Source organism: Ovis canadensis, chromosome 7 (assembly GCF_042477335.2).
Source record: "Ovis canadensis isolate MfBH-ARS-UI-01 breed Bighorn chromosome 7, ARS-UI_OviCan_v2, whole genome shotgun sequence".
Classification (NCBI taxonomy): Eukaryota; Metazoa; Chordata; class Mammalia; order Artiodactyla; family Bovidae; genus Ovis; species Ovis canadensis.
Window position 1 is genome coordinate 27,634,658 of NC_091251.1, and position 24,165 is coordinate 27,658,822.

General features: G+C 50.6%; 1 protein-coding gene across 1 annotated transcript in view; it reads right to left on the bottom strand.

Moving 5' to 3' along the window:
• Positions 1-24,165, bottom strand: part of ITGA11 (integrin subunit alpha 11) — a 136,161-nt gene that overhangs the window by 25,122 nt on the left and 86,874 nt on the right. Inside the window, exons 11-16 of the mRNA XM_069597661.1 lie at positions 14,252-14,396; positions 11,368-11,516; positions 7,998-8,138; positions 7,502-7,705; positions 6,253-6,383; positions 341-507 (exon numbers count right to left, since the gene is read on the bottom strand). Of these exons, the coding sequence (XP_069453762.1) occupies positions 341-507; positions 6,253-6,383; positions 7,502-7,705; positions 7,998-8,138; positions 11,368-11,516; positions 14,252-14,396 (937 nt within the window). The remainder of the gene's footprint in view (positions 1-340; positions 508-6,252; positions 6,384-7,501; positions 7,706-7,997; positions 8,139-11,367; positions 11,517-14,251; positions 14,397-24,165) is intronic.

Here is a 24,165-nt window from a genome sequence, read left to right on the forward strand (position 1 = left end):
TGAATCTGACTTCACAGCTTCTACAGCCTAAGCTATTGGACTGCTTCTGGTCCCCTGTTCTGATTCAAACACTATCTCTGACTGTTTCCACCTTCCCCAGCCTCTCCCACATTAGTCACCCCTGCTCACTGCCATCCTCCTCCTGGCACGAGGCTCCCTCTCTGCCCTTTGGAATGAGACCACTGAATGGGCATCCAGCAGTCATCAAATGCAGCTCTAGGTGTGACCCTGGCACTCAAAAAACCCATTTCAGCAAAAGCCCAGACTTAGAAACAGAGCAGACACAATGTCCTCAGGGGAGAGACTGGAGCTGGGAGAGTGGGGGAGGGGCCGGATTTACCAACTGTTGCCGTTTGGTAATGGGGTGCCAGGAAGACAGGCGTGAAGCAGAGGAAGGCAGCCAGGCAGGTGGCATCTCTGCCGCTGCGTTTGCAATCCCTGTGAAAGATGTTGATCTTGGATGGCTCAAAGTGCAGGCTGGCATTGATCTGAACCACAGGGCGGGACCTGCAGGAGGAGGGAGAGAAGCAGGGGTGGGCAGGGTGCAAGGTTGCCCTGCTGGGACCTGGGGGAAGGTGGAGAGCCAGATGGAATGGGATCTCCTCACCACTGGAGGGTGAGGAGGTGGGGGGGCCTGCAGAGAGGGGCTCTGGTGTCACCAGATTGGGCAAAAATGTGCACAAGTAGATGAAGGGCAGGCTAAGTAATCTCATAGCCCCTCAAGGCAACCTTTTGTCATTTTCCTAGGGGCTGTGCTCGATATAGACCATGCTGACATCCTTTTGCCTCCTTATCACATCAACCCTGCATGTCCACTACAGTAACCTGGAGAGCTTTAAAAACTCCTGATGCCTGAACTAGAACAAAACATTTTAAAATCTGTATGGAAATACAAAAGACTCCAAACAGCCAAAGCAATTCTGAGAAAGGAAAACAGCTGGAGGAATCAGGCGCCTTGACTTCAGACTACAATACAAAGCTACAGTAATCAAAACAGCATGGTACTAACACAAAAACAGAAATATAGATCAATGGAACATGAAACAAAGCTCAGAAATAAATCCACATATCTATGGTCAATTCTTTACCATCTGAGCCACCAGGGAAGCCCCCAAATACTGGAATGGGTAGCCTATCCCTTCATCAGCAGATCTTCCCAACCCAGGAATTGAACTGGGATCTCCTCCATTGCAGGTGGATTCTTTACCAGCAGAGCTACCAGGGAATCCCTATGGTCAATTAATCTATGACAAAAGAGGCAAGAATATACAGTGGAGAAAGACAGTCTCTTCAGTAAATGGTGCCAGGAAAACTGGACAGCTACATGCAAACAAAATGAGACTAGAATATTTTCTAACACCATATAGAAAAATAAACTCAAAATGGATTAAAGACCCAAATTTAAGATTTGTGTTTTCCTGTGAAAACATTTCAAGATGTTTTTCTGTGTTAGAGGACAACATAGCCAGAACACTCTTTGAATTACAGTAATATCTTTTTGGATCCACTTCCTAGAGTCATGAAAATAAAAACAAAAATAAACAAATGAGACTAATTAAACTTAAAAGCTTTTGCCTAGCAAAGGAAATCATAAACAAAACAAAAAGACAACCACAGAACGGGAGAAAATATTTGCAAATGAAGTGATTGACAAGGGATTAATCTCCAAAATATGCGAATAGCTCATGCAGATCAATATCAAAAAAGAAGACAACACAATCAAGAAATGAGCAGAAGGTCTAAATAGACATTTCTTCAAAGAAGACATACAGATGGTCAAAAAGCACAATAAGAGATATTTAGCATTCCTAATTACTGCTGCTAAGCCGCTTCAGTCATGTCCAACTCTGTGCGACCCCATAGACGGAAGCCCACCAGGCTCCCCTGTCCCTGGGATTCTCCAGGCAAAAACACTGGAGTGGGTTGCCATTTCCATCTCCAATGCATGAAAGTGAAAAGTGAAAGGGAAGTCGCTCAGTCATGTCCAACTCTTCGTGACCTCATGGACTGCAGCCTACCAGGCTCCGCCATCCATGGGATTTTCCAGGCAAGAGTACTGGAGTGGGGTGCCATTGCCTTCCTAATTACTAGAGAAATGCAAACCGAAACTGTAATGAGGGATCACCTCACACTGGTCAGGATGGCATCATCAAAAAAATCTGCAGACAGTAAATGCCAGAGAGTGTGGGGAGAAATGGAACCCTCCTTCACTGTTGGCGGTAATATAAATTGGTATACCAGTATGAGGATTCCTTAAAAAACTAAAGATAGAACTACTGCATGATCCAGCAGTCCCACTCCTGGGCATATATCCAAAGAAAACCACAGTTCAAAAAGATCCATGCACCCCAGTGTTCACTGCAGCACTGTTTACAACAGCCAAGACGAGGAAGTAACCTAAATGTCCATCCACAGAGGAATGGATAAGGAATACGTGGTGTATATACATACATATCAGGAAGCAACAGTTAGACCTGGACATGGAACTACAGACTGGTTCCAAATAGGGAAAGGAGTACGTCAAGGCTGTATATTGTCACCCTGCTTATTTAACTTCTATGCAGAGTACATCATGAGAAACGCTGGACTGGAAGAAACACAAGCTGGAATCAAGATTGCCAGGAGAAATATCAATAACCTCAGATATGCATATGACACCACCCTTATGGCAGAAAGTGAAGAGGAGCTAAAAAGCCTCTTGATGAAGTGAAAGAGGAGAGTGAAAAAGTTGGCTTAAAGCTCAACATTCAGAAAACGAAGATCATGGCATCCGGTCCCATCACTTCATGGCAAATAGATGGGGAAACAGTGGAAACAGCGTCAGACTTTATTTTTGGGGGCTCCAAAATCACTGTAGATGGTGATTGCAGCCATAAAATTAAAAGACGCTTACTCCTTGGAAGAAAAGTTATGACCAACCTAGATAGCATATTCAAAAGCAGAGACATTACTTTGCCGACTAAGGTCTGTCTAGTCAAGGCTATGGTTTTTCCAGTGGTCATGTATGGATGTGAGAGTTGGACTGTAAAGAAGGCTGAGCACCACAGAATTGATGCTTTTGAACTGTGGTGTTGGAGAAGACTCTTGAGAGTCCCTTGGACTGCAAGGAGATCCAACCAGTCCATTCTGAAGGAGGTCAACCCTGGGATTTCTTTGGAAGGAATGATGCTAAAGCTGAAACTCCAGTACTTTGGCCACCTCATGAGAAGAGTTGACTCATTGGAAAAGACTCTGATGCTGGGAGGGATTGGGGGCAGGAGGAGAAGGGGACGACAGAGGATGAGATGGCTGGATGGCATCACTGACTCGACGGACATGAGTCTGAGTGAACTCCGGGAGTTGGTGATGGACAGGGAGGCCTGGCGTGCTGCGATTCATGGGGTCGCAAAGAGTTGGACACGACTGAGTGACTGAACTGAACATATGGAATATAAAATGGAATATTACTCACCCATAAAAAATAATAAAATAATGATATTTACAGCAGTATGGATGTACCCAGAGATTACCATATTAAGGGAAGTCAGAGAAAAACAAATATCATAAGATATCACTCATATGTGGAATCTAAAAAAAGATACGAACGAACTTATTTACAAAACAGAAACAGATTCACAGGCTTTAAAAAGAAACTTACAGTTACCAAACGGTAAAGATGGAGGGGAGAGATAAACTGGAAATATTCGGGATTAACATATATGTAGTACTATATATAAAATAATCAACAAGGCCCTACTGTATAGCACAGGAAACTCTACTCAATATTCTGTAAAAACGTCTATGCAAAAAATCTCTGAAAAATATGGACATATGTATATGTATAACTGAATCACTTTGCTGTACACCTGAAACACAACATTGTAAATCAACTACATTCTACTATAAAATAAAAATTAAAAAATCCTGATCCCCAAATTGCTCTCCATGTCAAATCAAACCAGAATCAGCATCAACATGTCTTAAAGCAATGCATCTCAGACTTCAGTATATTTGCACATTTCCTGGGGATCTTGTTAAAAAGCAGGCCTGGTATTTCTAGCAAGCTCTCAGGTGATGTTAGTGCCATTGGTACCTGGACCGTATTTTGGAGAACGTGCATGTTAAAGCACCCCGGGTGACTCCGATGTGCAGCCAAAGGAGAAGACGACTCACAGTTCTGAGACTCCCCACTCATCCATCCATGCCAACACTGCCCCATCCAGGCAGTAAAGGAAGTACGAATTTACCCTTGTATTGACTAAGTCAAACAGAGTTAGGGAAGGAGATTATTGCCTCTCCAAACCATGCATTTATATCAAAAGAAACAAGTGTAGTGAGTTCTACACGCTTCAGAGTTGTAGCATGATTGTCTGCGCTAATACCCTGCTCTTCTTAGTGCAAGGGGGATGGCGCCTCCTCTGTGCTGGGGAGTCAGAAGTGTAGGTCTGAGTCTTGGCTCCTACTGGACAGACCACGTGATCTCTCTGACGGGGAATTGTGAGAATCAAAGAACGTGAGAATGACCTTTGACATTGCAAAATGCTGTGTAAATATAATGGCTTGTATCAGTGGTTCTCAGACTTAGGTGCCTACTGGAAGCGAACACCTGGAGTCTTTAAATGCCTGAGTTCTTGACCTAGAAATTCTATGTTAAGTGGTCTGGGTAAAGCCTGGGTAATGAGAGGTTTAAAAGCTCCCAGGTGATGCTAATGGCAGGCATGTTTGAGATCCAGGGAGTCTGACTCTAAATTTTCCCTAGAGGGCTCCAGCCCACAGTTTCAGCACCACTCAGGTGGCACTCAGGTTTAGACATCACAAGCTAGGGCTTAATTGAATCCACTCTGTGGGCCCGATTCTTCTGGTATACGTGTCTTGTTTCCTGTAAGGGAGGTAGTTTGTGTGTTGCCCCACAGACTTGGGAGACAATGTCTACCCTCTAACCTGGGCCTTGTTCACCTGTCTTGCTTCCTGGCTAGAACCAAAGCAGTCAATACATTTAGCCCGAGCTGCTGTCGCTACCAAAGACCTTAGATCCGCGCCCCCTGACTGCCAGTGCAACTTCTGGGCTGGACCTGCAGAGACCTCGCTTCCTCGGTGCTGTCCAGAGGCGTGGGGCAGCTGACGCTTGGGCCCTGGCACTGGGGGGACACTGGGAGCTCGCAGATGCAGTGCTCCCTGTTGCTCCCCTAAGGGGCTGTTGCAGAAAGCAGAGGCTGTATTCTTTCTGCCTCTCTGGAGATGCTGGAGCAGGGAGCTGCCCAGAGCATGAGTCTGCAGCTCATTAGGTACTGTCCTCTCGAGTCCCTCTCCTCCTCTCCTGCTTCAGTTCCCCTGGACCCTCACTTCTGCTTCTGGGACTGAAGCCCCTCCCACAGCAGCGCAGACGCACAAGCTTTCGCCTCAGGCTCTGTTTTCTAGGGAACCTGGACTAAGACATTTCCCGAGTGGAAGGTCATATTCTTGAGGACCAAGAATGTAAAGATTCTCCCCGTGAAGTCATCAGCTATCTCTGTTTGACATCTTTCTTAAGTTGTATGAAAAATGTGATTGCACTTATATAAAATTATATGCAGATGGTAAAAGACTGGTAGGGAAATGCCGAAATATTAATAGTGGTAATGTTAAGGTGATGAAACCATGGGTGATTTATTTCACACATTTTCTTTAAGTTATTGTATTTATAATAAAAGTATCAACATGTAAAAAATTAGCTCAAATTAAAGGTTTTTTTTTGCTCAAAAAGTAGCTGACACATCATATGGTAGAATAGATGAACTTTTAGAAAACTTTTTTTTTAAAGTTGCAGACCATTGCTTCACACAGACCCCAAGTACAAATGCATGGCAAATATCTGATGGAATGGTACAGAAATGAGGTCCTGAGAAAGGAAACCAGGGCTTAGAAGGGGTTTGGAGGAAAGAAATCTTTTACACTAGGGGAGAAGGAGATCCTCCCAGCTGAGGAGAATATCCTCAGCCTGTCCCTTTAAGAGAAGCCAAGTGGGAGAAATGCCCCAGTAATCAGAACTTTTAGGAAAAAGTCAAAGAGGGTTTTTAGCCACTAAATAGCTCTAAAATCTCTGAACCCCACTGAGAAGAGGGATTTGGACTTCAAAATAACTTACAGTGATTCCATAAAAAGGAAATTCGTAGTCACAATGGGATAAGAATAGGGTGAGGAGACAGAGACAGAGTCTAAAGCGTGTCTTTTAAACCCTGTATCCATCAGGACCCTCAAGAGATCCCAAGAATAGTGAAAAATGGGGGAACCAACCACAAAATCACGGCGTTGCCAAGAGCACCCACTGCCAAGTCCACGAGTCCGTCTTCATCAAGGTCCAGCTGCCCGTGAATGCTGCAGCCAAAATACTGGAGGCCAGGAGCCAGCTCTGAGGCGGGGATTCTCTGCAGGAAGCGGAAGGGAAGAGCTGGTGTGGGCACCCTAAGGAGAAGCTACAGCTGGGAGCCCTGGAGACAGCCTGTCTGAAACTATCAGGAAACTTCCTCAGCCCAAAGCTATCTCCTCTCCTGGTCTGTTTTGGAACCTGAAATTTCTACCATTAAGTCATTCTTTTGGATTAAGAAAAAAATGTGTCATAAAAGGGTTCTCCACTGAAGAGGGAAAAGGGGGAAAGATGGGGTAGGAGATAAGAGATACAAACTATTATGTATAAAGTAAGTAAGCTATGAAGATATATTATACAACACAGGGGATATAGCCAATATTTTATAATAACTACACATGGAATATAACCTTTAAAAATTGTGAGCCACTCTGACGTACATCTGTAACATATAATATTGTATATCAATTATTTAAGAAAAGAATTTCCCATGGGATGTAAATACACATTACACGGCATCACTATCTCTAAGTGTGATATAGTAGGCTATCTTACTAATAAAATAGGCAAAAGTGATGACCCTGAGGGGAAGGCGCTTGGGATGGCTCACTTTTGGGTACAGCACTGTTTCTAGCCTGGGGCATTTCCAGAGAAGAGGAATCCAAACAGGCCTTCTCCATTCATTTGTTCAGCTGTGTCCGACTCTTTGCAACCCCACGGACTGTAGCCCTCTAGGCTTCTCTGTCCATGGGACTTCTCAGGCAAGAATACTGGAGTGGGTTGCCATTTCCTTCTCCAGGGGATCTTCCTGGACCAGGGAACAAACCAGCATCTCCTGTGTTGGGAGGCAGATTCTCTACCACTGAGCCACTAGGGAAGCCCCAGGTCTTCTCTATGTGTAGTCAGCTGCATGAAAGCATGTGAGGGCCAGCGGGATTCAGGTCCTTGTGTGTGTTGTGGGGAGGGGGGGGGGGTTGCTATTGCTGTTGTTGGGGAGATGAAGTTAAGCAGGGAAAGGGTATCCACAGGGGTAATGGGAAGGTCTTAAGACTAATTTCAACTTGAGGCAAGTAGAGCTAGGACAGACAGCAGTCCTTTCCTGGGTGAGGACAGGGAATGAGCCACTAGGACTCAAGTTCTAGCTCCATTCTTTCTGGGGGTTAGCGTGGGGGGCGGAACCTGCTTCGGCGTCTTCAGGATGCTGCCTTGGAGGCCATGGTAGATGTAGATGACGCCCCCGTGGTTGTCTTCCAGAGGGGCCCCCACCACCACATCGTTGTAGGAATCTTGATTGAGGTCCCGAACGGAGGCGATGGAGGAGCCGAACCGGGCGTTCTGGTAACCGTGGGAATCCTTCAACGTTCCATTGTAAACAAACCGGTCCTGCAAAATCAGGGGCAGGAAAAGGCTCAGCGGGGCTCGGCAGGGGCTCTCAGGGCTCTCAGGGCTCTCAGGGCTCTCAGGGCTCTCAGGGTCATGACCCCCTCTGGCCTGCACCATCCCCTCTGTTTCCCGGTTTCTTTCCCGCTACATAAACCCAAGAACAGAGGAGGTTCCTCTCCTCTCCAGTCTGCAGGTAGGCGCTGGCCTCCGCCTCCCAGCTTCCCTCATGGACCCCCGATCAAGGCACGCATCAGGTGCCCCTGGAAAGCCGGCCAGCATCCGCGCTCCGTACCTGTCGCAGGTTATAGACGTACACCCTGCCCCGCTCTCCGCCCTCGCTGAAGTACATGGGCGCGCCCACCAGCAGGACGTCAGTCACGCCGTCTTCGTCCACGTCCACCGAGGTGATCTCGCTCCCGTAGTAAGAACCTATCTGCGGCACAGCGATGGGGCATGGGGCTGGGCTGCTGAGAGGCCTCCCCTTACCAGCCGGCAGCCTTTGGCTCAGACTCGCTGCTGAGAAAACGAGGGCCCCCACCCCCGCCAGCCCTTTTCTCCTTAACCATTCCACCACCACTAGACTTCCCATTATTTAACTTCAGTTGTTCAGTTGCTAAGTCCTGTCTGACTCTTTGTGACCCCCATGGACTACAGCACACCAGGCTTCCCCGTCCTCCACTGTCTCTTGGAGTTTGCTCAAACTCATGTCCATTGAGACAGGGATGCCATCCAACCATCTCTTCCTCTGTCGCACCTTTCTCATCTTGCCCTCAATCTTCCCCAGCATCAGAATCTTTTTCAATGAGTCGGCTCTTCGCATCAGGTGGCCAAAGTATTGGAGCTTCAGCATCAGTCCTTCCAAGAATATTCAGGCTTGATCTCCTTGCTGTCCGAGGGACTCTGAAGAGTCTTCTCTGGCACCATAGTTCAAAGGCATCAATTCTTTGGCACTCAGCCTTCTTCATGCTCTGTCACATCCATACGTGGCTACTGGGAAAGCCATGGCTTTGACTATATGGTATAACATTCCAAATTATGTGTGTGCCAAACGTGTTTAATCAGTCTTCTGTTGGACATTTAACTCATTTTCAATATTTTATTTTCCAAATAACTCTGGGCTTAGCACCTTGGGTGGTGACTTGTGATTTCTTCTCAGTATTTGAGCACTGACTGTATTCCTCTCTCGCCTTGGGTGCCATGCCTCCAACTCAGCTAGAAACCTAAGGGTCCTCCTGGCTCCACTCCCATCTTTCCCACCTGCAGTCTCCCCACAAGTTCACTTGGTGGATGCCAAACATGTCCCAAATCCATCTACTTCCCTCCTCCTCTGATGCTTCTTCCTCAGGAGAGGCACCTTCCAAAGGAAGGACCCCCCATCTCCAGACTGGCCCTCCAACCCACCCCTGTGGGGAGCTAGAGTGGCTTCCAGAAGCTGACCATGTCCCTTCCTTGCTTTGGGGGGAAATGTCCAAACTGCAGTGTGACCCTCCTGGACTGGCCTCCCCGCCTCCCCAGCCTCTGGCTCCCACCCTCTGGCTCCCATATTCCCCCTGACAGTGATTTCTCTCATTGTCAGAAATTTTTTCTCTCACTGTCAGATTTTTTTCAGAAATCACTGAAGTGATTTCTCTTCTCCAAAATCCCCTGCTCTGGTGGGCTCCCAGCTTCTCTTGCACATACTTCTCTTTAGCCTCTACCCCTTTCTCCTCCCCTCTCTCCAGGTCATGTCTATCATCCTACAGGTAACTTCCTGTTCAAAGACACCCCCGGCCTTCCCTACTCCATCCCCTGCCGAGGGGCCCCCATCTCCATGCTCTCCCCCAGCCCCGTCCTTCTCCCCCCAGCACTGGTTCCCTCCACAAACGGCCCCCAACAGTGGGCACTGCTCCTGTCTCATTCCCTCCAGGCCTGGGTGCTGTGCCTGGCACACAGGAGGTGTTCTATAAATGTTTATAGGAGCAAGGGGTTGCTCAGGAAAGACCAGGAGCCCTTCCCAAGGACAGGCCCTATGTGAGGCACTTTACAGCCTCACGCTGTCTTGGGAGAGATCATTGTCCTTATTTCACAGGGAAGGAACTGAAGCTCAGGGAATTTGAGTCACTAGCGCAAGGTCAGAAGGCCGGTTACAGCCAAATTGGGTTGGAACTGACACCCAAGCTCATGATTCTCCCTTCCTGGCTTGGGGTGTTTTCAGAATAAATTTATCCTCAAGCATTAAAAGCTTTTAACTGAGGAGAATGATTTAAAAAAAATACAAAAGAGGGGGGAAAAAGGAAATTATAAACACGGTGTGGGGAGGGGAGAGATGTGCCCACATAGAGTGATTAAGAGGCAGACAGCAAAGAGAGAGGCGGAGAGAGACTGTCTAAACATGTGGCCTCAGCTATATGGGTCACGGTGATTTGGAATCCACTTAACTTAGCTGCTTTCAGTGCTGCGGTTTCTCATTTGGATGTTGGAGGCAGATCCAGGCAGTAAAAATGTCATATATTCTTTGGCGAATTCCCTCCGGCTCTCAAGGTCTAACCTTGGATTCCTGAGAGCCGGCCCTGGGTGGGGTGTGGGCAGGCAGTGTGGAGGCTGGGACCAGAGCAGCGCCCGGGTCCCCCAGTGCCCTTGGGATGGGAAGAGGAATGGTGAAAGGATGGCTCCCTGCAACTAGAGGGATTGAGGTTAGACCTGGCAGAGAGCGTGTCCTCATGGCCAAGGGCAGTAGAAGAGGCAGGAAGGAGGGCTGTTCCCAGGCTTTGGAGCACCAGGGGCAAGCCAAGAATAACAGGAAGGAGCTGGACAGGGCTCAGCTCAGCGCAGGGTGCCATGGATACTGGATGCTGCCAGGCAGGAGGGGCCAAGGCCTTGTGTGGGGGTCGTTGGGGTCAGGAGGTAGCACAATGTAGGCAGCCCCACCAAGAGTCCAGGATTCTGAGCTTTACCCAGTCAATCTACCCAATAACCGCGGAAAAGCTGTGTTGCTTCTCAGGACCACAGTTTTCCTGGGCTATTGAAATAACCTGTATCAGAACTCTTTCCTGATCTTTTCACCATCACTGACTTTAATCATAGCTTTCCCCTGTGCATTCAGGACCTTCTAACATGAGCCTTTTAGCAGCACAGCCTCGTTGCCCACCACGTCTTGGGGGGTGCTGTGACATTGGCGGTTGTACCGTTCTGCATCGTGCCCGTTCCAGGGAAGGAAAGAAGCTGGCATCTTGGTGCACCCCTGGGGCCTGTTGTGGGGGGAGGCATGACTCCTCCTACTTCTGGTAGCACCGAGGTGGCATGAGGAGCACGAGGGCCCCTTCAGATGCCTAGAGGCCTTGTCAGCCCAAGCAGGGAAGTCATAGCCTGGATGTTGCCTCTGCCAGAGCTCTGAACTCTAGACATGACCAGAGAGATGCTGTTGGTCGGCGGCAGGGGTCTGGCTAGTGCACCAGAGACAAGGGCTCCATGGGTTCTCCCAGGTTCTTGTTGCTGCAGCAGGGTCTGAGATTTGGCTTTCTGGGGAGGGAGCATCAGTCCCAAGGTGGGTATAAAGAGGGCACAACCCCCCTAGCCAGGAAGGATGTTTCTGGATCTGGGGGCAGTCCTATGAGGGACAGTTCCTCCCAGCCTCGCCACCCTGTCTGTCCCACCTGTCGGCCCCCCAGCCCCCTCTGCGTTACCTGCTCGCCCCGCAGGGCCTGGAGAATGGTGAGACTCCGGTTGCTGTGCATGGTGAACAGGATGACTTTGCCTGTGTGGTTGAACCGGGGGGCTCCGGCCACGTACACCCGCCCCTGCCTGGAGGACACGACCGATGTGACTGTGTACCCTGCCGTGGGAGGAAACAGGCTGGTCTCTGGCCCCACGGCCTGGCAGACCTCACCAGGGCCTTGCGGCATGGGTGGGCCACTGAAAGGAGAGCATCCAGAGCAGGCTGAGCAGATGGTAGTTCTAGACGGTAGTTCCCAGGCTCAGCTGAGGAGGAGGCCTAGAAGTGGCAGGGCTTGGAAGGGGCTGGTAGATGGTGCAGGGAACTCACTGCGCCCACCCTCTGCTGGCGGGCATCAAAAGAAGCCAGGTGGGGTCACTAAAAGGCATCGCTGACCTGGAACATGAACATCACCTGCTTCACTCGCCCTACAGGTGAGCACGTGAGGGAACAGGGAGGCGAGAGAACAAACCCTAGCCATACTTCTTTTCATATTGGGCCGGCTTTGTTTCTGATCCCCACCAGTAGTCTCTCTGGGGACCAATCAATGTCCTCTTCATTACCAGAATGCCTTGCTAAGTGGTCCACCAAAAACTGAAGGGTTGGCTATGCAGAGACAAGGAACTGCTCTGCTCAGGGCATGCAGGTGGGGGGTCTCAGAGATTCTTGCAGCCCCAAAGCTCTGCAGCCCCAAAGCGGGAAGTGCCCAGGCTTTTCTGCATCCACACACGTATGCCACTCAGAAGAGAACAAGAAGGAAACCCAGGGGCTCTTTGGGAAAGGCCTCCAATCCATGTTCTCGGGATCAGTGCCTGGTCCCTGTGAATTTCCAGTCGAGCACCCGGCTCTGGGGAGTGGCTGTGCAGCGTCCTCAGACAACTCTCCTGAAAATGGGACGCTTGCAGGTGTGCAAAGCTGAGGGTCCTACTTCCTGCCAGATGATTTGGAGAGTGGATCCCAGTTTTTAGATGGGTGTCAGGCCTTTCTGGCAATTCCTGGGTGCTTTCTGGGGAACGAGCGGCGCCTTCTGCTGTGTGTGCATGCCTGTGTATATGTGGACAACTGTCTCTCGGGTCCCACCAGTTGCTTTCAGAGTGGCTGCAGGATGCACAGAAGCCAGCTCACAGTGGCCGGGAGTGTGGGTGCAGTAGGGTGGGAAACTGGTTCTAGATACACCATCTTTGACTCTTGGAAAGGTATTCTGGGAAGTGGGGTAGGTGAGAGCAGGATATCACGTGGAGGGTGGCTAACGGCTGTGAATTTAGAGCAATCACAAAAATACAAAGGTAGGGCAGGCTTAGCCTTGTGTGGTGGAGCAAGGGTTTCTTCTAGGCTGAGTCCTCAGCGGCATTACTTAGAGTATTCTCATTGACCCCAGGTGTTTGGGCTTCCCCGGAAGGAAGGACAGTGGTAATGGGAGGGTCCTGGGGAAAGGCAAGGGCCGACTCTCAAAGCTCTAAGCAGTGCTGAGAGCTTCCTGCTTCCCTGCTGTCTGCTGGCTGTGGTTGCAGTTCCCATGTGGCTCTGACCAGCAGGCAAGGCCACCCTGAAAGCTGAGAGCCTCCCTGAAGGCCCGGGGCCGGAAGTCCATCAGCTTCCCCAGTGTGGAGGCGGAGAGCCTGGCCTCCTAGTCTCCTTCTCCAAACTCCCTGTCTCCCTTGGGGCACAGAGGGAGGCATCTTCTAGAGATTCCCCCACAGTGCCCTTGCTGGATGAACCCCCAGAGAGAGAAGGAGCAGAAAGGCACTCCTTCCGGACTCCCACCCAAGGAGGGACCATGGTTGGGCCTCATGAAGGGTCTTCTGGGAGGAGGAATGACCTTCCCACCACAGAGAGGCCCACTGCCTACTTAGTTCACATAGAAGTGGGGTCTGAGGCTGTGTTGGTAATAACGTCAAAGCTGGTAGATGCGGTTCAGAAACTCAGGAAGACTTATAATGGGAGCCCTTCTCCTTTCCTCTGGTTTAGCCCTTTCTGCATGAATGGCAGAGGCTCGCTTCTACAAAGCTGGAAGTGACTGGGCTAAGGTCTCACAGCTGGGACCTGTCACCACCAGGCCACTGACTCACACTTTTCTTTTTACGACCACCTTAAGGTGCTTAAGGTGAGCTTCCCTTGTAGCTCAGCTGGTAAAGAATTTGCCTGCAATGCAGGAGACCTGGGTTTGATCCCTGGGTTGGGAAGATCCCCTGGAGAAGGGAAAGGCTACCCACTCCAGTATTCTATGAGTTGGACACGACTGAGTGACTTTCACTCACACTAAGGTGCTTAATGGGAGATGACTCCTGCTTTGATTGTAACGCAAAGATTCGGACCTGACTGAGCAACTGAGCTGAACTGAGCACATCCTCAACTTGCATTTTTGCCTTGGGGAGGCAGACTTCCTGCATTCAATTCTGAAAACATACCAACAGCTGCCGGAGAGTCTAGAGGCATCAGTGGAAACAATTTCAGGTCAGACTGCTTGTTAGTTTTTCTGGCAGTCTGTAATCTTTTTGGCACCAGGCACCAGTTTTGTGAAAGACAATTTTTCCACGGATGGGGGCGGTGGGGGGAGACGGGGAATGGCAGATGAAGCTTCGCTCGCTTTCTCTCCTCCTGCTGCATGGCCCGGTCCACGGCCTGGCTTGGGGACCCTGATTTATTCTAGCTACTAATGGTGAGCCTGTGATGAGCCAGGTATGGTGCTGGGCGTGCTGGATGCCAGCCTGGAGGGGTAATGACTCGTGACTGTGCTTGAATCAGCATAGACGACGCATGGACAAGCCCCTTGTCTCGTGTTTGAGCATGTTCTGGACCCCGAAGTCCTCTCCTGGCCCACTGCCCACCAGCCACCCCTCAGCCCTGCCTCTTACCCAGGTAGGCGCCGTGGTTCTTGAGCTCCTCGGGGAATTCCTTCAGGTAAGACTCACGGAGAGGAATGACCTTCCCGCTGCTGGTCTCCTTAAGCACAGCTCCGTTCCAGTCATAAGCGCCCACGGCTCCCAGCAGAATCCCGTCCTGACATCGGGGAGCGGGTGCACATCAGCTCATGACCCCCGGGGTGCCCCTGCCCAGGAATCTGCCCTACACCCACACCATGAAGCATCTGCCTGCCCCTCTGGCACCGCCTGCCCAGTTCGTTAATAGCCCAACTTCCAACCAGGATTCTTGACTGTAACAGGAGCTGAGGGCTTTCTTGCTCCACTCCATTCTTAGGATAAAGTGGGTCAAGCTGATCCCAAGGATGGGATCTTAGGAAACAAGGAATGTTCTAGAAACAAGCTCTAAACCCAGGGCCAAAGGTGCATTCCATTCTGGGCTTCAGAACCTTTCTAGCAAACCCCTTGTCACCATCCCTTCTTTCTGACACTCCTTTAAGTGATGAAGATCGCTCAGTCGTGTCCGACTCTTTGCGACCCCGTGGACTATACAGTCCATGGAATTCTCCCCATGGAGTGGGTAGCCTTTCCCTTCTCCAGGGGATCATCCCAACCCAGGGATCGAACCTAGATCTCCCACGTTGCAGGCAGATTCTTTACCAGCTGAGCCACCAGGGAAGCCCCCTTCAAGTGCTGCACGTATGCTGTTCCGGGGCTTCCCTGGGGCACCGGTGGTAAAGTTCACACCTGCCAATGCAGGAAACGGTAGGAGTAATGGGTTTGATCCCTGGCTTGAGAAGATCCACTCCAGTATTCTTGCCTGGAGAATCCCATGGCTAGAGGAGCCTGGCATGCTACAGTCCCCGGGGGCGCAGAGAGTCTGACACGACTGAAGCGACTTAGCATGCACACACAACCTGTGCTTTTCCTCCTTCCTTCGCAGCGTCTGAGTTGCTTTCCTGTGTGTAAACGCTACTTCTTCATTTCTTCAGTACAAATTCACTGTGTGTCTGTCTTACGACAGACACTTGCTTAGCACTGGGGATACTATCCCTGCCCCCACAGAGCTCACAGACACTAAAATACATACACAAATAAACAAAATACTTGTAAACCGTGATAACTGCCGCACAATGAGGGCTGGGATAAATCCTGGCGTGAGATTGAATCTAGATTGAGATGGGGCTCAGGAGAAGCGTTTTGAGCAAGTGATGCTTACTTATCCAGACACCTGGAGAGATGAAATAATTTGTGCAAAGGCCCTGAGGCTGGAGACAGTTCAGAGCCTTTGGCTTCAAGGAACTGAAAGCTGTTCGATTGGGCTGGAGCCCCAAGTGAGAGGAGCAGGGTGGTTCAACATGAGGCTACACAGGTAAGCTAGGGCCATGTTTGTGGCAGCCAGCACCTCAAGGACAGGAGGTTGTCTTTAATTACAGGGTAAGCAGATGCTCCGATGCCTGGGCAGGAAGATGGGGAGCTCTAGCTCCCTGAGGGGAAGCCTCCAGGGTCATTTCAGGGGGACTGGACTGGGTCTATTCACTCTCTGGGCTGCCCCTGAACTCTATCTCCACCCCCAACCATCCACATAACTCATGGACTCAGGAAGATGAACAACAAACACTCAGAAGAGGGAGAGCAGTGACTAGGGACAAGGAGGGGCTGAGGAAGGGGGTGGAAGCAGGGGGGGCCACCTTCCTGGGTCACCTTGGTGATCACGAGCCAGGGGCACCTAGTTTTGCCTCCCAGCTTTGGAATGTTAAAGCACAAGCTGATGAAGTCATCTCTCTCCCACCAAGCCCCCCTTCAACCCAGCTGGTGAGTGGAATTTGAGGTTTCCCCACCATTGGTGCCCAGAGTACTGAATTTCTCCTTTCCTGGTGGCTCAGTTGGTAAAGAATCTGCCTGCAAGGCTGGAGACCCAGGTTCAGTCCCTCAATGGGGAAGATCCCCTAGAGAAGGAAATGGCTACCAACTCCAGTATTCTTGCCTGGAAAATCCCATGGACAGAAGAGCCTGGTGGGCTATAGTCCATGGGGTCGCAAAGAGAAAGACATGACCAAACGATTAAACCACCACCACCAAAGACAGGGGATCAGTAGAAAAATGTGACTCTGGCCTGGGGACAACAGTGCCATAACTAAACATACAGGCAGAGGCCTCAGCATTAATTTCATTACTGGTGGTGGAGGGGGCAAGATTGGGAACTGTAATAAGCTATGCTTCCTTTTCTCATTTCCAAGGTTCCACTTTCAAGAGTAAAGTTGATCATATATGAGGATTAAAGTCCTAATATTTTAGAGGTTGAACTGACTGTTCAGACAGGATGTTTTTACAGCTATACATAGCTGCTCTTGGGCGAGTCTGATGTGCCTGGGTGTGTTTGATGTCGCATTTTCTCATCAGCTTTCTCTCTCCTACTTTGGGCGCTTCAGCCTGGGAGAGAGTCTGACAATCTGTCGGGGCCAGGATCCAGGCCAGGGCCTCAGAGACTCCTGCCAGCGTTCCTCACTCTTGGGGTGTGCTCCATTCTTGGCAAGATCCTTTCTCATCCAGTCACCCGTTTGTGGGAGGCCAGCAGGACAGTCATTATCTGCATTAGACTAATGAGCACCCAAGATTCAGAGAGGGAAGAGGGGTTGCCTGAGGTCACACAGCAAGTCCGTGGCAGGGCTGGGATGGAGTTGGTCAGAGGGAAAAAAATGTTCATTGGCTTCTGCAGAAGCCCCTAGATTCTGCTTTCAATATGACAGCAGGCCAGTCTGCTTCCTGGGGAGTCCTTTGAAGATGAATGTTTGGCTTTGCAGATGACTGGAAACCTCTGATGTACTGAGAAGGCCTGGCTTCACTGGGCACCTGGGATTCAGCTGGGGGAGACCGATGCTGACTCACCACGGTGGGGCTTGGCAGTTCCATTGGAATTTCTGCATTTGGCAGCACTGTGAGGCCGAGGGCTTCTGGGGCCTGACCTTCTGCCAGTCCACCTGGCAGTGGCTGCAGGCAGGCTTGCACTCCCAGTGGGAGGCCCTTTCCCGAGCAGGGTCTCCTGGGGCCCTGCTGCGGACAGGGTGCCCTGTGAGGAGTAGGCTGGCTGAGGGGGCAAGCCCAGGCCACCAAGGCAAACCGCAGGTGGTCACCATCTTTTCCCAGTTGGGAAAACCCAGACCTTTTGAGTCTGGAAAAAATCTGGAAGCATGGGGCTGAAGAAAGGGCCAAAGATTTGATGGAAGAAGCCAGGCATTCAAGCCCAGCTGGAAAACAAACAGAAGGGCGTCATGGGGAAGCTCCGTGTTCCCCGCTCCAGGCCAGGCACTGGCTCTCTCACTTATGGCTTCCTTCCCTGCGAGGTTCCTGGGGATATGACCAGGGTGCGCCTGGGTGGCAGCTGACCTTCCTGGCTCTCTGTGCAGAAATAAGGACATGGGCTTGGTGACCCCAGAAGATCTGAGGCCAAGTGTGTGCCCTCCTTGAGGAGGACCTGTACCTGTACTTGCCTGAGCCCTCACCATCGGATCCCACCAGCTCAGCTCTCAGCTGTCCTCTGACCGGTCCTGTAGAATTACCTTCCCACCTCAGCTGAGTGCTCCCTGGTGTGTGACCAGATCTCCCCAAACTCCGTGTTCCTGCTCGTCCCTGTCCCCAGCCAGGGTTGGGCCACATGCCCAGCACGGGAAGCCGCATAATCTAGTACAGTGGTTCCCAACTGGGGGTGGCTTAGCCCCCAGGCAATATTTAGTAATTCCTGAAGTCAGCTTTGGTTAGTTACAGCCCCAAGTGGTGTTGGGGTTGCTATGGTGAGCAGAGACCAGGGATGCTCCTGCCTACCTATGACGCACAGGACAGCCTCGTAGCAAAGAAGTACCCAGCCCAGATGGTCAGTAGGCTGAGTAACCCCAGGCCTGGGATTAGACCGTGATCTCTGGTGCTAGACATTCGAGTTCCACTTCTAGCTCCAAAGCCTCCAGCTGTGTGACCTTGGGAAAGTTCCTCTCTCTCACCTAGCCTAAGGGTCCTCAGGTGTGAATAGTTCTGAGACTATTCTGCAGTTCTGTTAATAGTTGTGAGAACTAGCATTTTGAGTCTTTAGCAGGGTGCTTGGCAGCCAATAAGGACTGCATACATATTAGTTCCTCACATTCATTAATTCAGCCATAAAATACTTCCAGGGAGGCAGGGGTCCTCAGATCTCACAGTCAAGCTGGACCTACAGATGAGTCTGTGAGGAATGATCTGATAGAGGCCAAGACAACCTATTTTGAGGGCCCTCAGGAGGGGGTGGCCTGTTGAGGGGGTGGGTGGGTACATGGCAGAGTTAGGGAAGGATTTTAAGAAAACCTTCCTTGACTTCTTGGTTGGTTAGTCACTAAGTCGTGCCTGACTCTCGTGACCTGTTAGACTATCGCCCACCAGGCTCCTCTGCCCATGGGATTTCCCAGGCAAGAATACTGGAGTGGGTTGCCAGTTCCTTCTCCAGGGGAGCTTCCGGACCCAGGGATCGAACCTAAGTCTCCTTCTTTGGCAGGCGAATTCTTTACCACTGAGCCACCTGAGAAGCCCTCTGACTTATTAGGAAGTCTCAAAATGCACACTTCAAGTTCCAAGCCTCAAGATTCAATTCCTCCCATGTTTTTCAGACATCTGCTCAAAGGTTGAAGTTCAGAGAGGCAAAACGATTTGTTTGAGGCCACAGCCAGACAGAGCTCTCCTCTGGCCTGGTAGCAATGGAAAGAGGACACCAGATGATACCAGTTCTTGATGTTGGAGAGGCAGGGCTGCGGGGGCCGATGGAGGTGGCCCACGGCGGTTCTGTTCACAGGGAGACCACCTAGAGGGCATGGGGTGCTGGTCTCCTCCCTCAGGCTCCCCTATGACTTCCTCACCCACGTGTCCATTACCAGAGTGGCCGCAGGGAGGTCAGGACTCTGTCCCCAAGAGCACCTTCTAAGGCAAATACACAGTTAAGAGGGCGGATGATGCTTTAACTAGTTGCTCAGGTTCTCTCGGTAGAAGATGTTTTCAACAAGCCTAGCAGAGCCTGAGGAAGGGATCAGTGCCTGGATGTTGAGATGGGGTTAGGCAGGAAAGACCCAGAAATGGGCCTGCAGTCTTTCTGTGGAGAGGGGCCCTGCATCATTCGTGGGGCTGAAAGCTGTAGGCTGGGACAGTGAGGAGGGGGCGGGGGATCAAAGGGCATGCTCTTACTTGACTATTCATTCCAGATCAGAGAGATGGTTATTTCTACTCAGAGGTCCTGGAACAATGGCCAGGAGTTGGGCATTGGGCACCAGGGTACAACCTTAGGACTTGGGGCTGGGCTTCTGAGGACCTCAAAGAACCAGAAATGTTTCCTGTCACCAGGGGTCAACTTGCAAAGAATGCAGAACAGCATGGCAGCAGGCCTTGGCCTCATGGGGGCAGCCCTGGCTGCCTGCCCCAGAGCTGGCAGGGGAAGAATCCACTGTCTAGAGCTAAGGGGGCTCAAAAGGAGTTTACAGCCTTTAGCTGTCAACCCCTCATTTCATCATTATGGATGAGTTTCTTCTACTTTTGATTAAATAAGACATGCAAAATGAGTTCAAATGCAAAATCCTTAGGAAAGATGACAACTTTAAGGCTTCAGCAGCTGAGAACCTTACATAATCACCCCTAACCTTAGCTATCTGGTCCATGAGCCCAGGAGGGCTGGTGGAAAGGGCACAGACTGAAAAGGCAGGGGGTGGCTGGGGCTGTTGGTCTGGGGGGTAACCCCCCACCCCACACCCCACCCCACACCACCTTAGCCTGTTTCAAATGTAACTAAGGTTCGTCCTCCTAGACCATCATGTATAATTTAAAGAAAAAACACTCTGTTCTCATCTTGAGTGAGTGGCCAAGTCTTTTGTGTAGATAAGGTCCACCCTAATAAAACTGCTTCCTTCTGTAAACTTTCGATGTTGGGGAAATTTACGGAGTGCAATGCAGGAGAGCCATCACCACGGGCATCAATTATTTATGGTCCTCTCCCTTCTACCACACCTTCCCCTTGTGGCCCATGGGGATTATAGGCTGAGAGCTGTGGATCTCTTCTGCAAGCTTTCTGGCAGATTCATGCAGCTTTTTCTTGGTTACCCGGCTTGACAGGGAGTTCATCACCTCAGCAAGCAGCCAGCACTAATAGAAGCCACTCCAGCTCTCAGCGACCTTCACATTCATTTCCAAATGCTAATGGAACCATTGGCTTACAAATCCATTCTAAAATTTGGCCAGGCATCCATAGCTCATTTTGCTGATGGTAATTTCCAGAATATTCTTTTTCCTTTTGGCTTATCAGGACTAGAGTTCCCTGGGGCTCTGGGTCCCTGGTTTTCCCAGCAGCTCTGACTTCTGGCCATCATGCTGGAATGTAATAATGCCTGTGGCCTGGAGCTTTGGTTCATCCAGGGGCTCGGGGATATATGGGGGTCTCCTAATCTGGACTCTGGTCCTTTCTATCTCTTGTTGCTTTTGCCCCCCTAACTTGAAGCCTGCTTTCCTTGCTAGGTAAGATGGCAGCAGACCAGGTGATCAGACCTGACCCTTCCTCTGTCATTTGTGAACATTCTATGGGTCCTTCCCTTGGGACTAGGGATCCTTCCTTCTGACAGAGCTCCACAGGCCCAGGACAACTGAAGACTCAGCACATTTGCAGGCAGCAGCTGCCTGAGGCTGTCTAGGGAGTGTTTCCAGAGGAGATGGAGCCCCAAGGTTCACCCAAGAGATGTACTCACTTGGGCTCAGGACCTGTTCTGGGCAAAGTTGAGAGGCTGGACCTTCTTGTCCCTAATCCCCAGAGAGGTCTGACTGATCCGGAGAGCTGTGGGGTTGGACTCCCAAGGACAGGGCGGCTGTGGCCGATTATGATGGCATGACCAGCCTAGCACTGGAAAACTTCTGTGCCCTAAAACAGCAACCCAATGGCTACTCACAGTGCCAGACAGGCCACCATCACTCTCACCAATCCTTTGGATTTGGAAGGATTTTATTTATGTAAACAATTCTTTAAAATGTCTTAAAGAGTCTCAAATTCAAATGTAATCATTGTCTTTTTCCAAGTCTTATCAGATGAAAGCTTCCAGATGACTGTCATTTGAAAACAAGACACAGGGTGACAGAACTGGGGTTTCTATCTACAGAGTGGGGAAGTGCCTCCTGGGTTTCTCCAGTTAGGGGAAGAGAACAAGATGTGAGCATGTGGAGGAAGCTACAGGAGGCAGCTGATGACCTTGACCTCAATAACAAGTTGAGGTCCTGAGCTGCTGGTCTCCCCTTTGCAGCAGAGGAACTCTATTGATCCTGCAAGAACTCATTTTGTTTGACATACTCTGCTGCTTGGGGCATTGTCAAGGTGCAGCTAAACTTCCCCAAATCCCTGAAGCTTGTCTTAACCTTCCTTCTCTCTAGATTCCCTGATTCCTGGGCACACATAGATCACAGTATTAGAAGCAGGAGACTGAACTTATCATTTAGGAGTCTTTCTCCCCAACTAGTGGGGAAGGAAATGGCAATGCACTCCAGTATTCTTGCCTAGAGAATCCCATGGACAGGGGAGCCTGGTGGGCTGCTGTCCATGGGGTCGCACAGAGTCAGACCCGACTGAAGCGACTTAGCATGCATGGATGCATTGGAGAAGGAAATGGCAACCCACTCCAGTGTTCTTGCCTGGAGAATCCCAGGGACAGAGGAGCCTGGTGGGCTGCCATCTATGGGGTCGCACAGAGTCAGACACGACTAAAGCGACTTAGCAGCAGCTCCCCAACTAGACTGTGAATTGCTGTCAGTTGAAATGTTAGCTTCATCTCTGTATACCCCAGTGCCTCACACACAGCCAGGCCCAAGGGGAGATGCTCAAAAACTGACCTTGGAATGGAAGATGGAGACATGGGACATTCTCTCTCTCTTGCTGTCCCCACCATCAAGGCTGGGACCCCGTGTGTGCTCAGCCTTCCCCCAGTCCTATGAGTATAACTTCCTCTCTTTTCTTGCCTGCTGCCACCCATGGCTGCTGAAATCCTTGTCCTCAGGGGCCTGTCCAAGCCTGAGACTCCCCTGATGCTCCCCTGCATCTCCTTTCCCTTAGCCTGGGCCTTTCCTTCTGTAAAACCCTGATCACACACAGCCTTGGCAAGGGCTGTTTTTGTTTTTGCTAAACCATGCATGCAGATCTTAATTCCCTGATCAGGGATCAAACTAGTGCCCCCTGTAGTGGAAATGTAGAGTCTTAACCACTAGGCCACCAGGAAAGTGCCTCAAGCGGCCTTGATGAGTGTTAGATGGATCCACGTGGTTCCCCATTGAGCAGAGAGTCTCTACAAGGGCTCCATGGATGGGCGGGCCTCTGGAAGTTATACACCTGTGCCCAGGGAAGTCTGTAGTTTCTGTCATCTTATTCTCTAAGTTCAGGACTGCTGTTCTGCGTTGTTTTCAGGCTGACTCCTATGTGGCAAGAATAAATTCCGCCTCCTTTTGATATCTTAGTCACATTTGACAAATGCTTGTTGGATTTAATGAAATTGATTTTCTTTGTTGCGTTTTCTAACTAGCCCTGACCCCAGAGTCAGGAGTCCAGGGCTAGTCCAGCTGGAACACAGAACTTGATGCCTGACCTGTGTGAATGAATGATGCCCTTGCCCCTCCTGGTATGCAGCCCCTTACCCTCAGACTGGGAGCTCCCTGAGGGCAGGGCTCTTGCCTCTGTACCTCCTGGGGTAGAGCACAGGGCCCAGCACAGAAAAGGCACTGAAAAGATTTGCCAATGTGACCACCTACAATGGGACAACTATTACCATCTGCCGACTCTGCAGGGCTGTTTTTGAGCATGAATGAGGCACAGAAATTTTCTGGAAAAAAACTAAAGTGCTCGGCACATTTTGCATGACCACTGTCAATACAGAGCAGTAATGTTTATATCTTGCTGTATTCAGTGGGCATGATAGTCTAGATGCAGCTCAGGAAACGCTGAGCGGGAGCCGCATTTCCGTCCATCTGCCCGCTGTGTGCTGGGCATCCATCCCTCTCCCCTCCGATCTGGGATCTCTGACTCAGCACCCCCTCAGATTCCACCCACTCTCATGGAACAGCTGCTCAGTGTGGGGGGAAAGCATGAGGCTAATATTTCTCTCACTTGTGTCACTTCAGCAGGTCATTTGGCATTCCCGGGACGTGGCTTCTTTACCTGGAAACTGGGAATAAGGAACCCTGCCACGTTCACCTCACAGAGGAGTGGGGAGAATTCAGGGGGTTAGTGAAAGTGATGTAGAAGTGGGATGGACCGATAGGCCTTTTCTGGCAGATTGGGAGGCATGACCCCTTCCCAAGGGGCCAGCTGGGCAGAGCACATGCACAAACCCAGGGCACCTGTCAGCCCGGAGTGTGCTCACAGGGGCGTGTGCTGATACCAGCAACACAGGCTTTCCCCACAGGTACTCTCAGGCAGGGCTCTACCTCCAAACGGCTTTAGAAGTAAAGTGTGCTCACAGCTATGGACTCCTCTGCCCCTCTGGCAGGCTTCCCAGGTGGCTGAAAGGCAAAGAATTCGCCTGCCAATGCAGGAGACTCAGGAGACGCGGGTTCAGTCCCCGGGTTGGGAAGTTCCACTAGCACAGGACATTGCAACCCACTCCAGTATCCTTGCCTGGAAAATTCCACGGACAGAGGAGCCTGGCAGGACATGACTGGGTGACTGGGCACGCATGCGTATGCCCCTCTGGCAATCCTGTGAGGTTTCAGCCCCATCCTGAGAATCGGATCCAGGTGAGGCACGTGCCCCAGACGAAGCCCAATGCTGGTGACACCACGGGTCTGCTTGGGACCCCTGCAACATGACACCGAGCTCGCACTCTGAGAGGCCCCTGTGGGCCGCCTGCTGGAGCACATCTGGGACTTCTGTCCACATG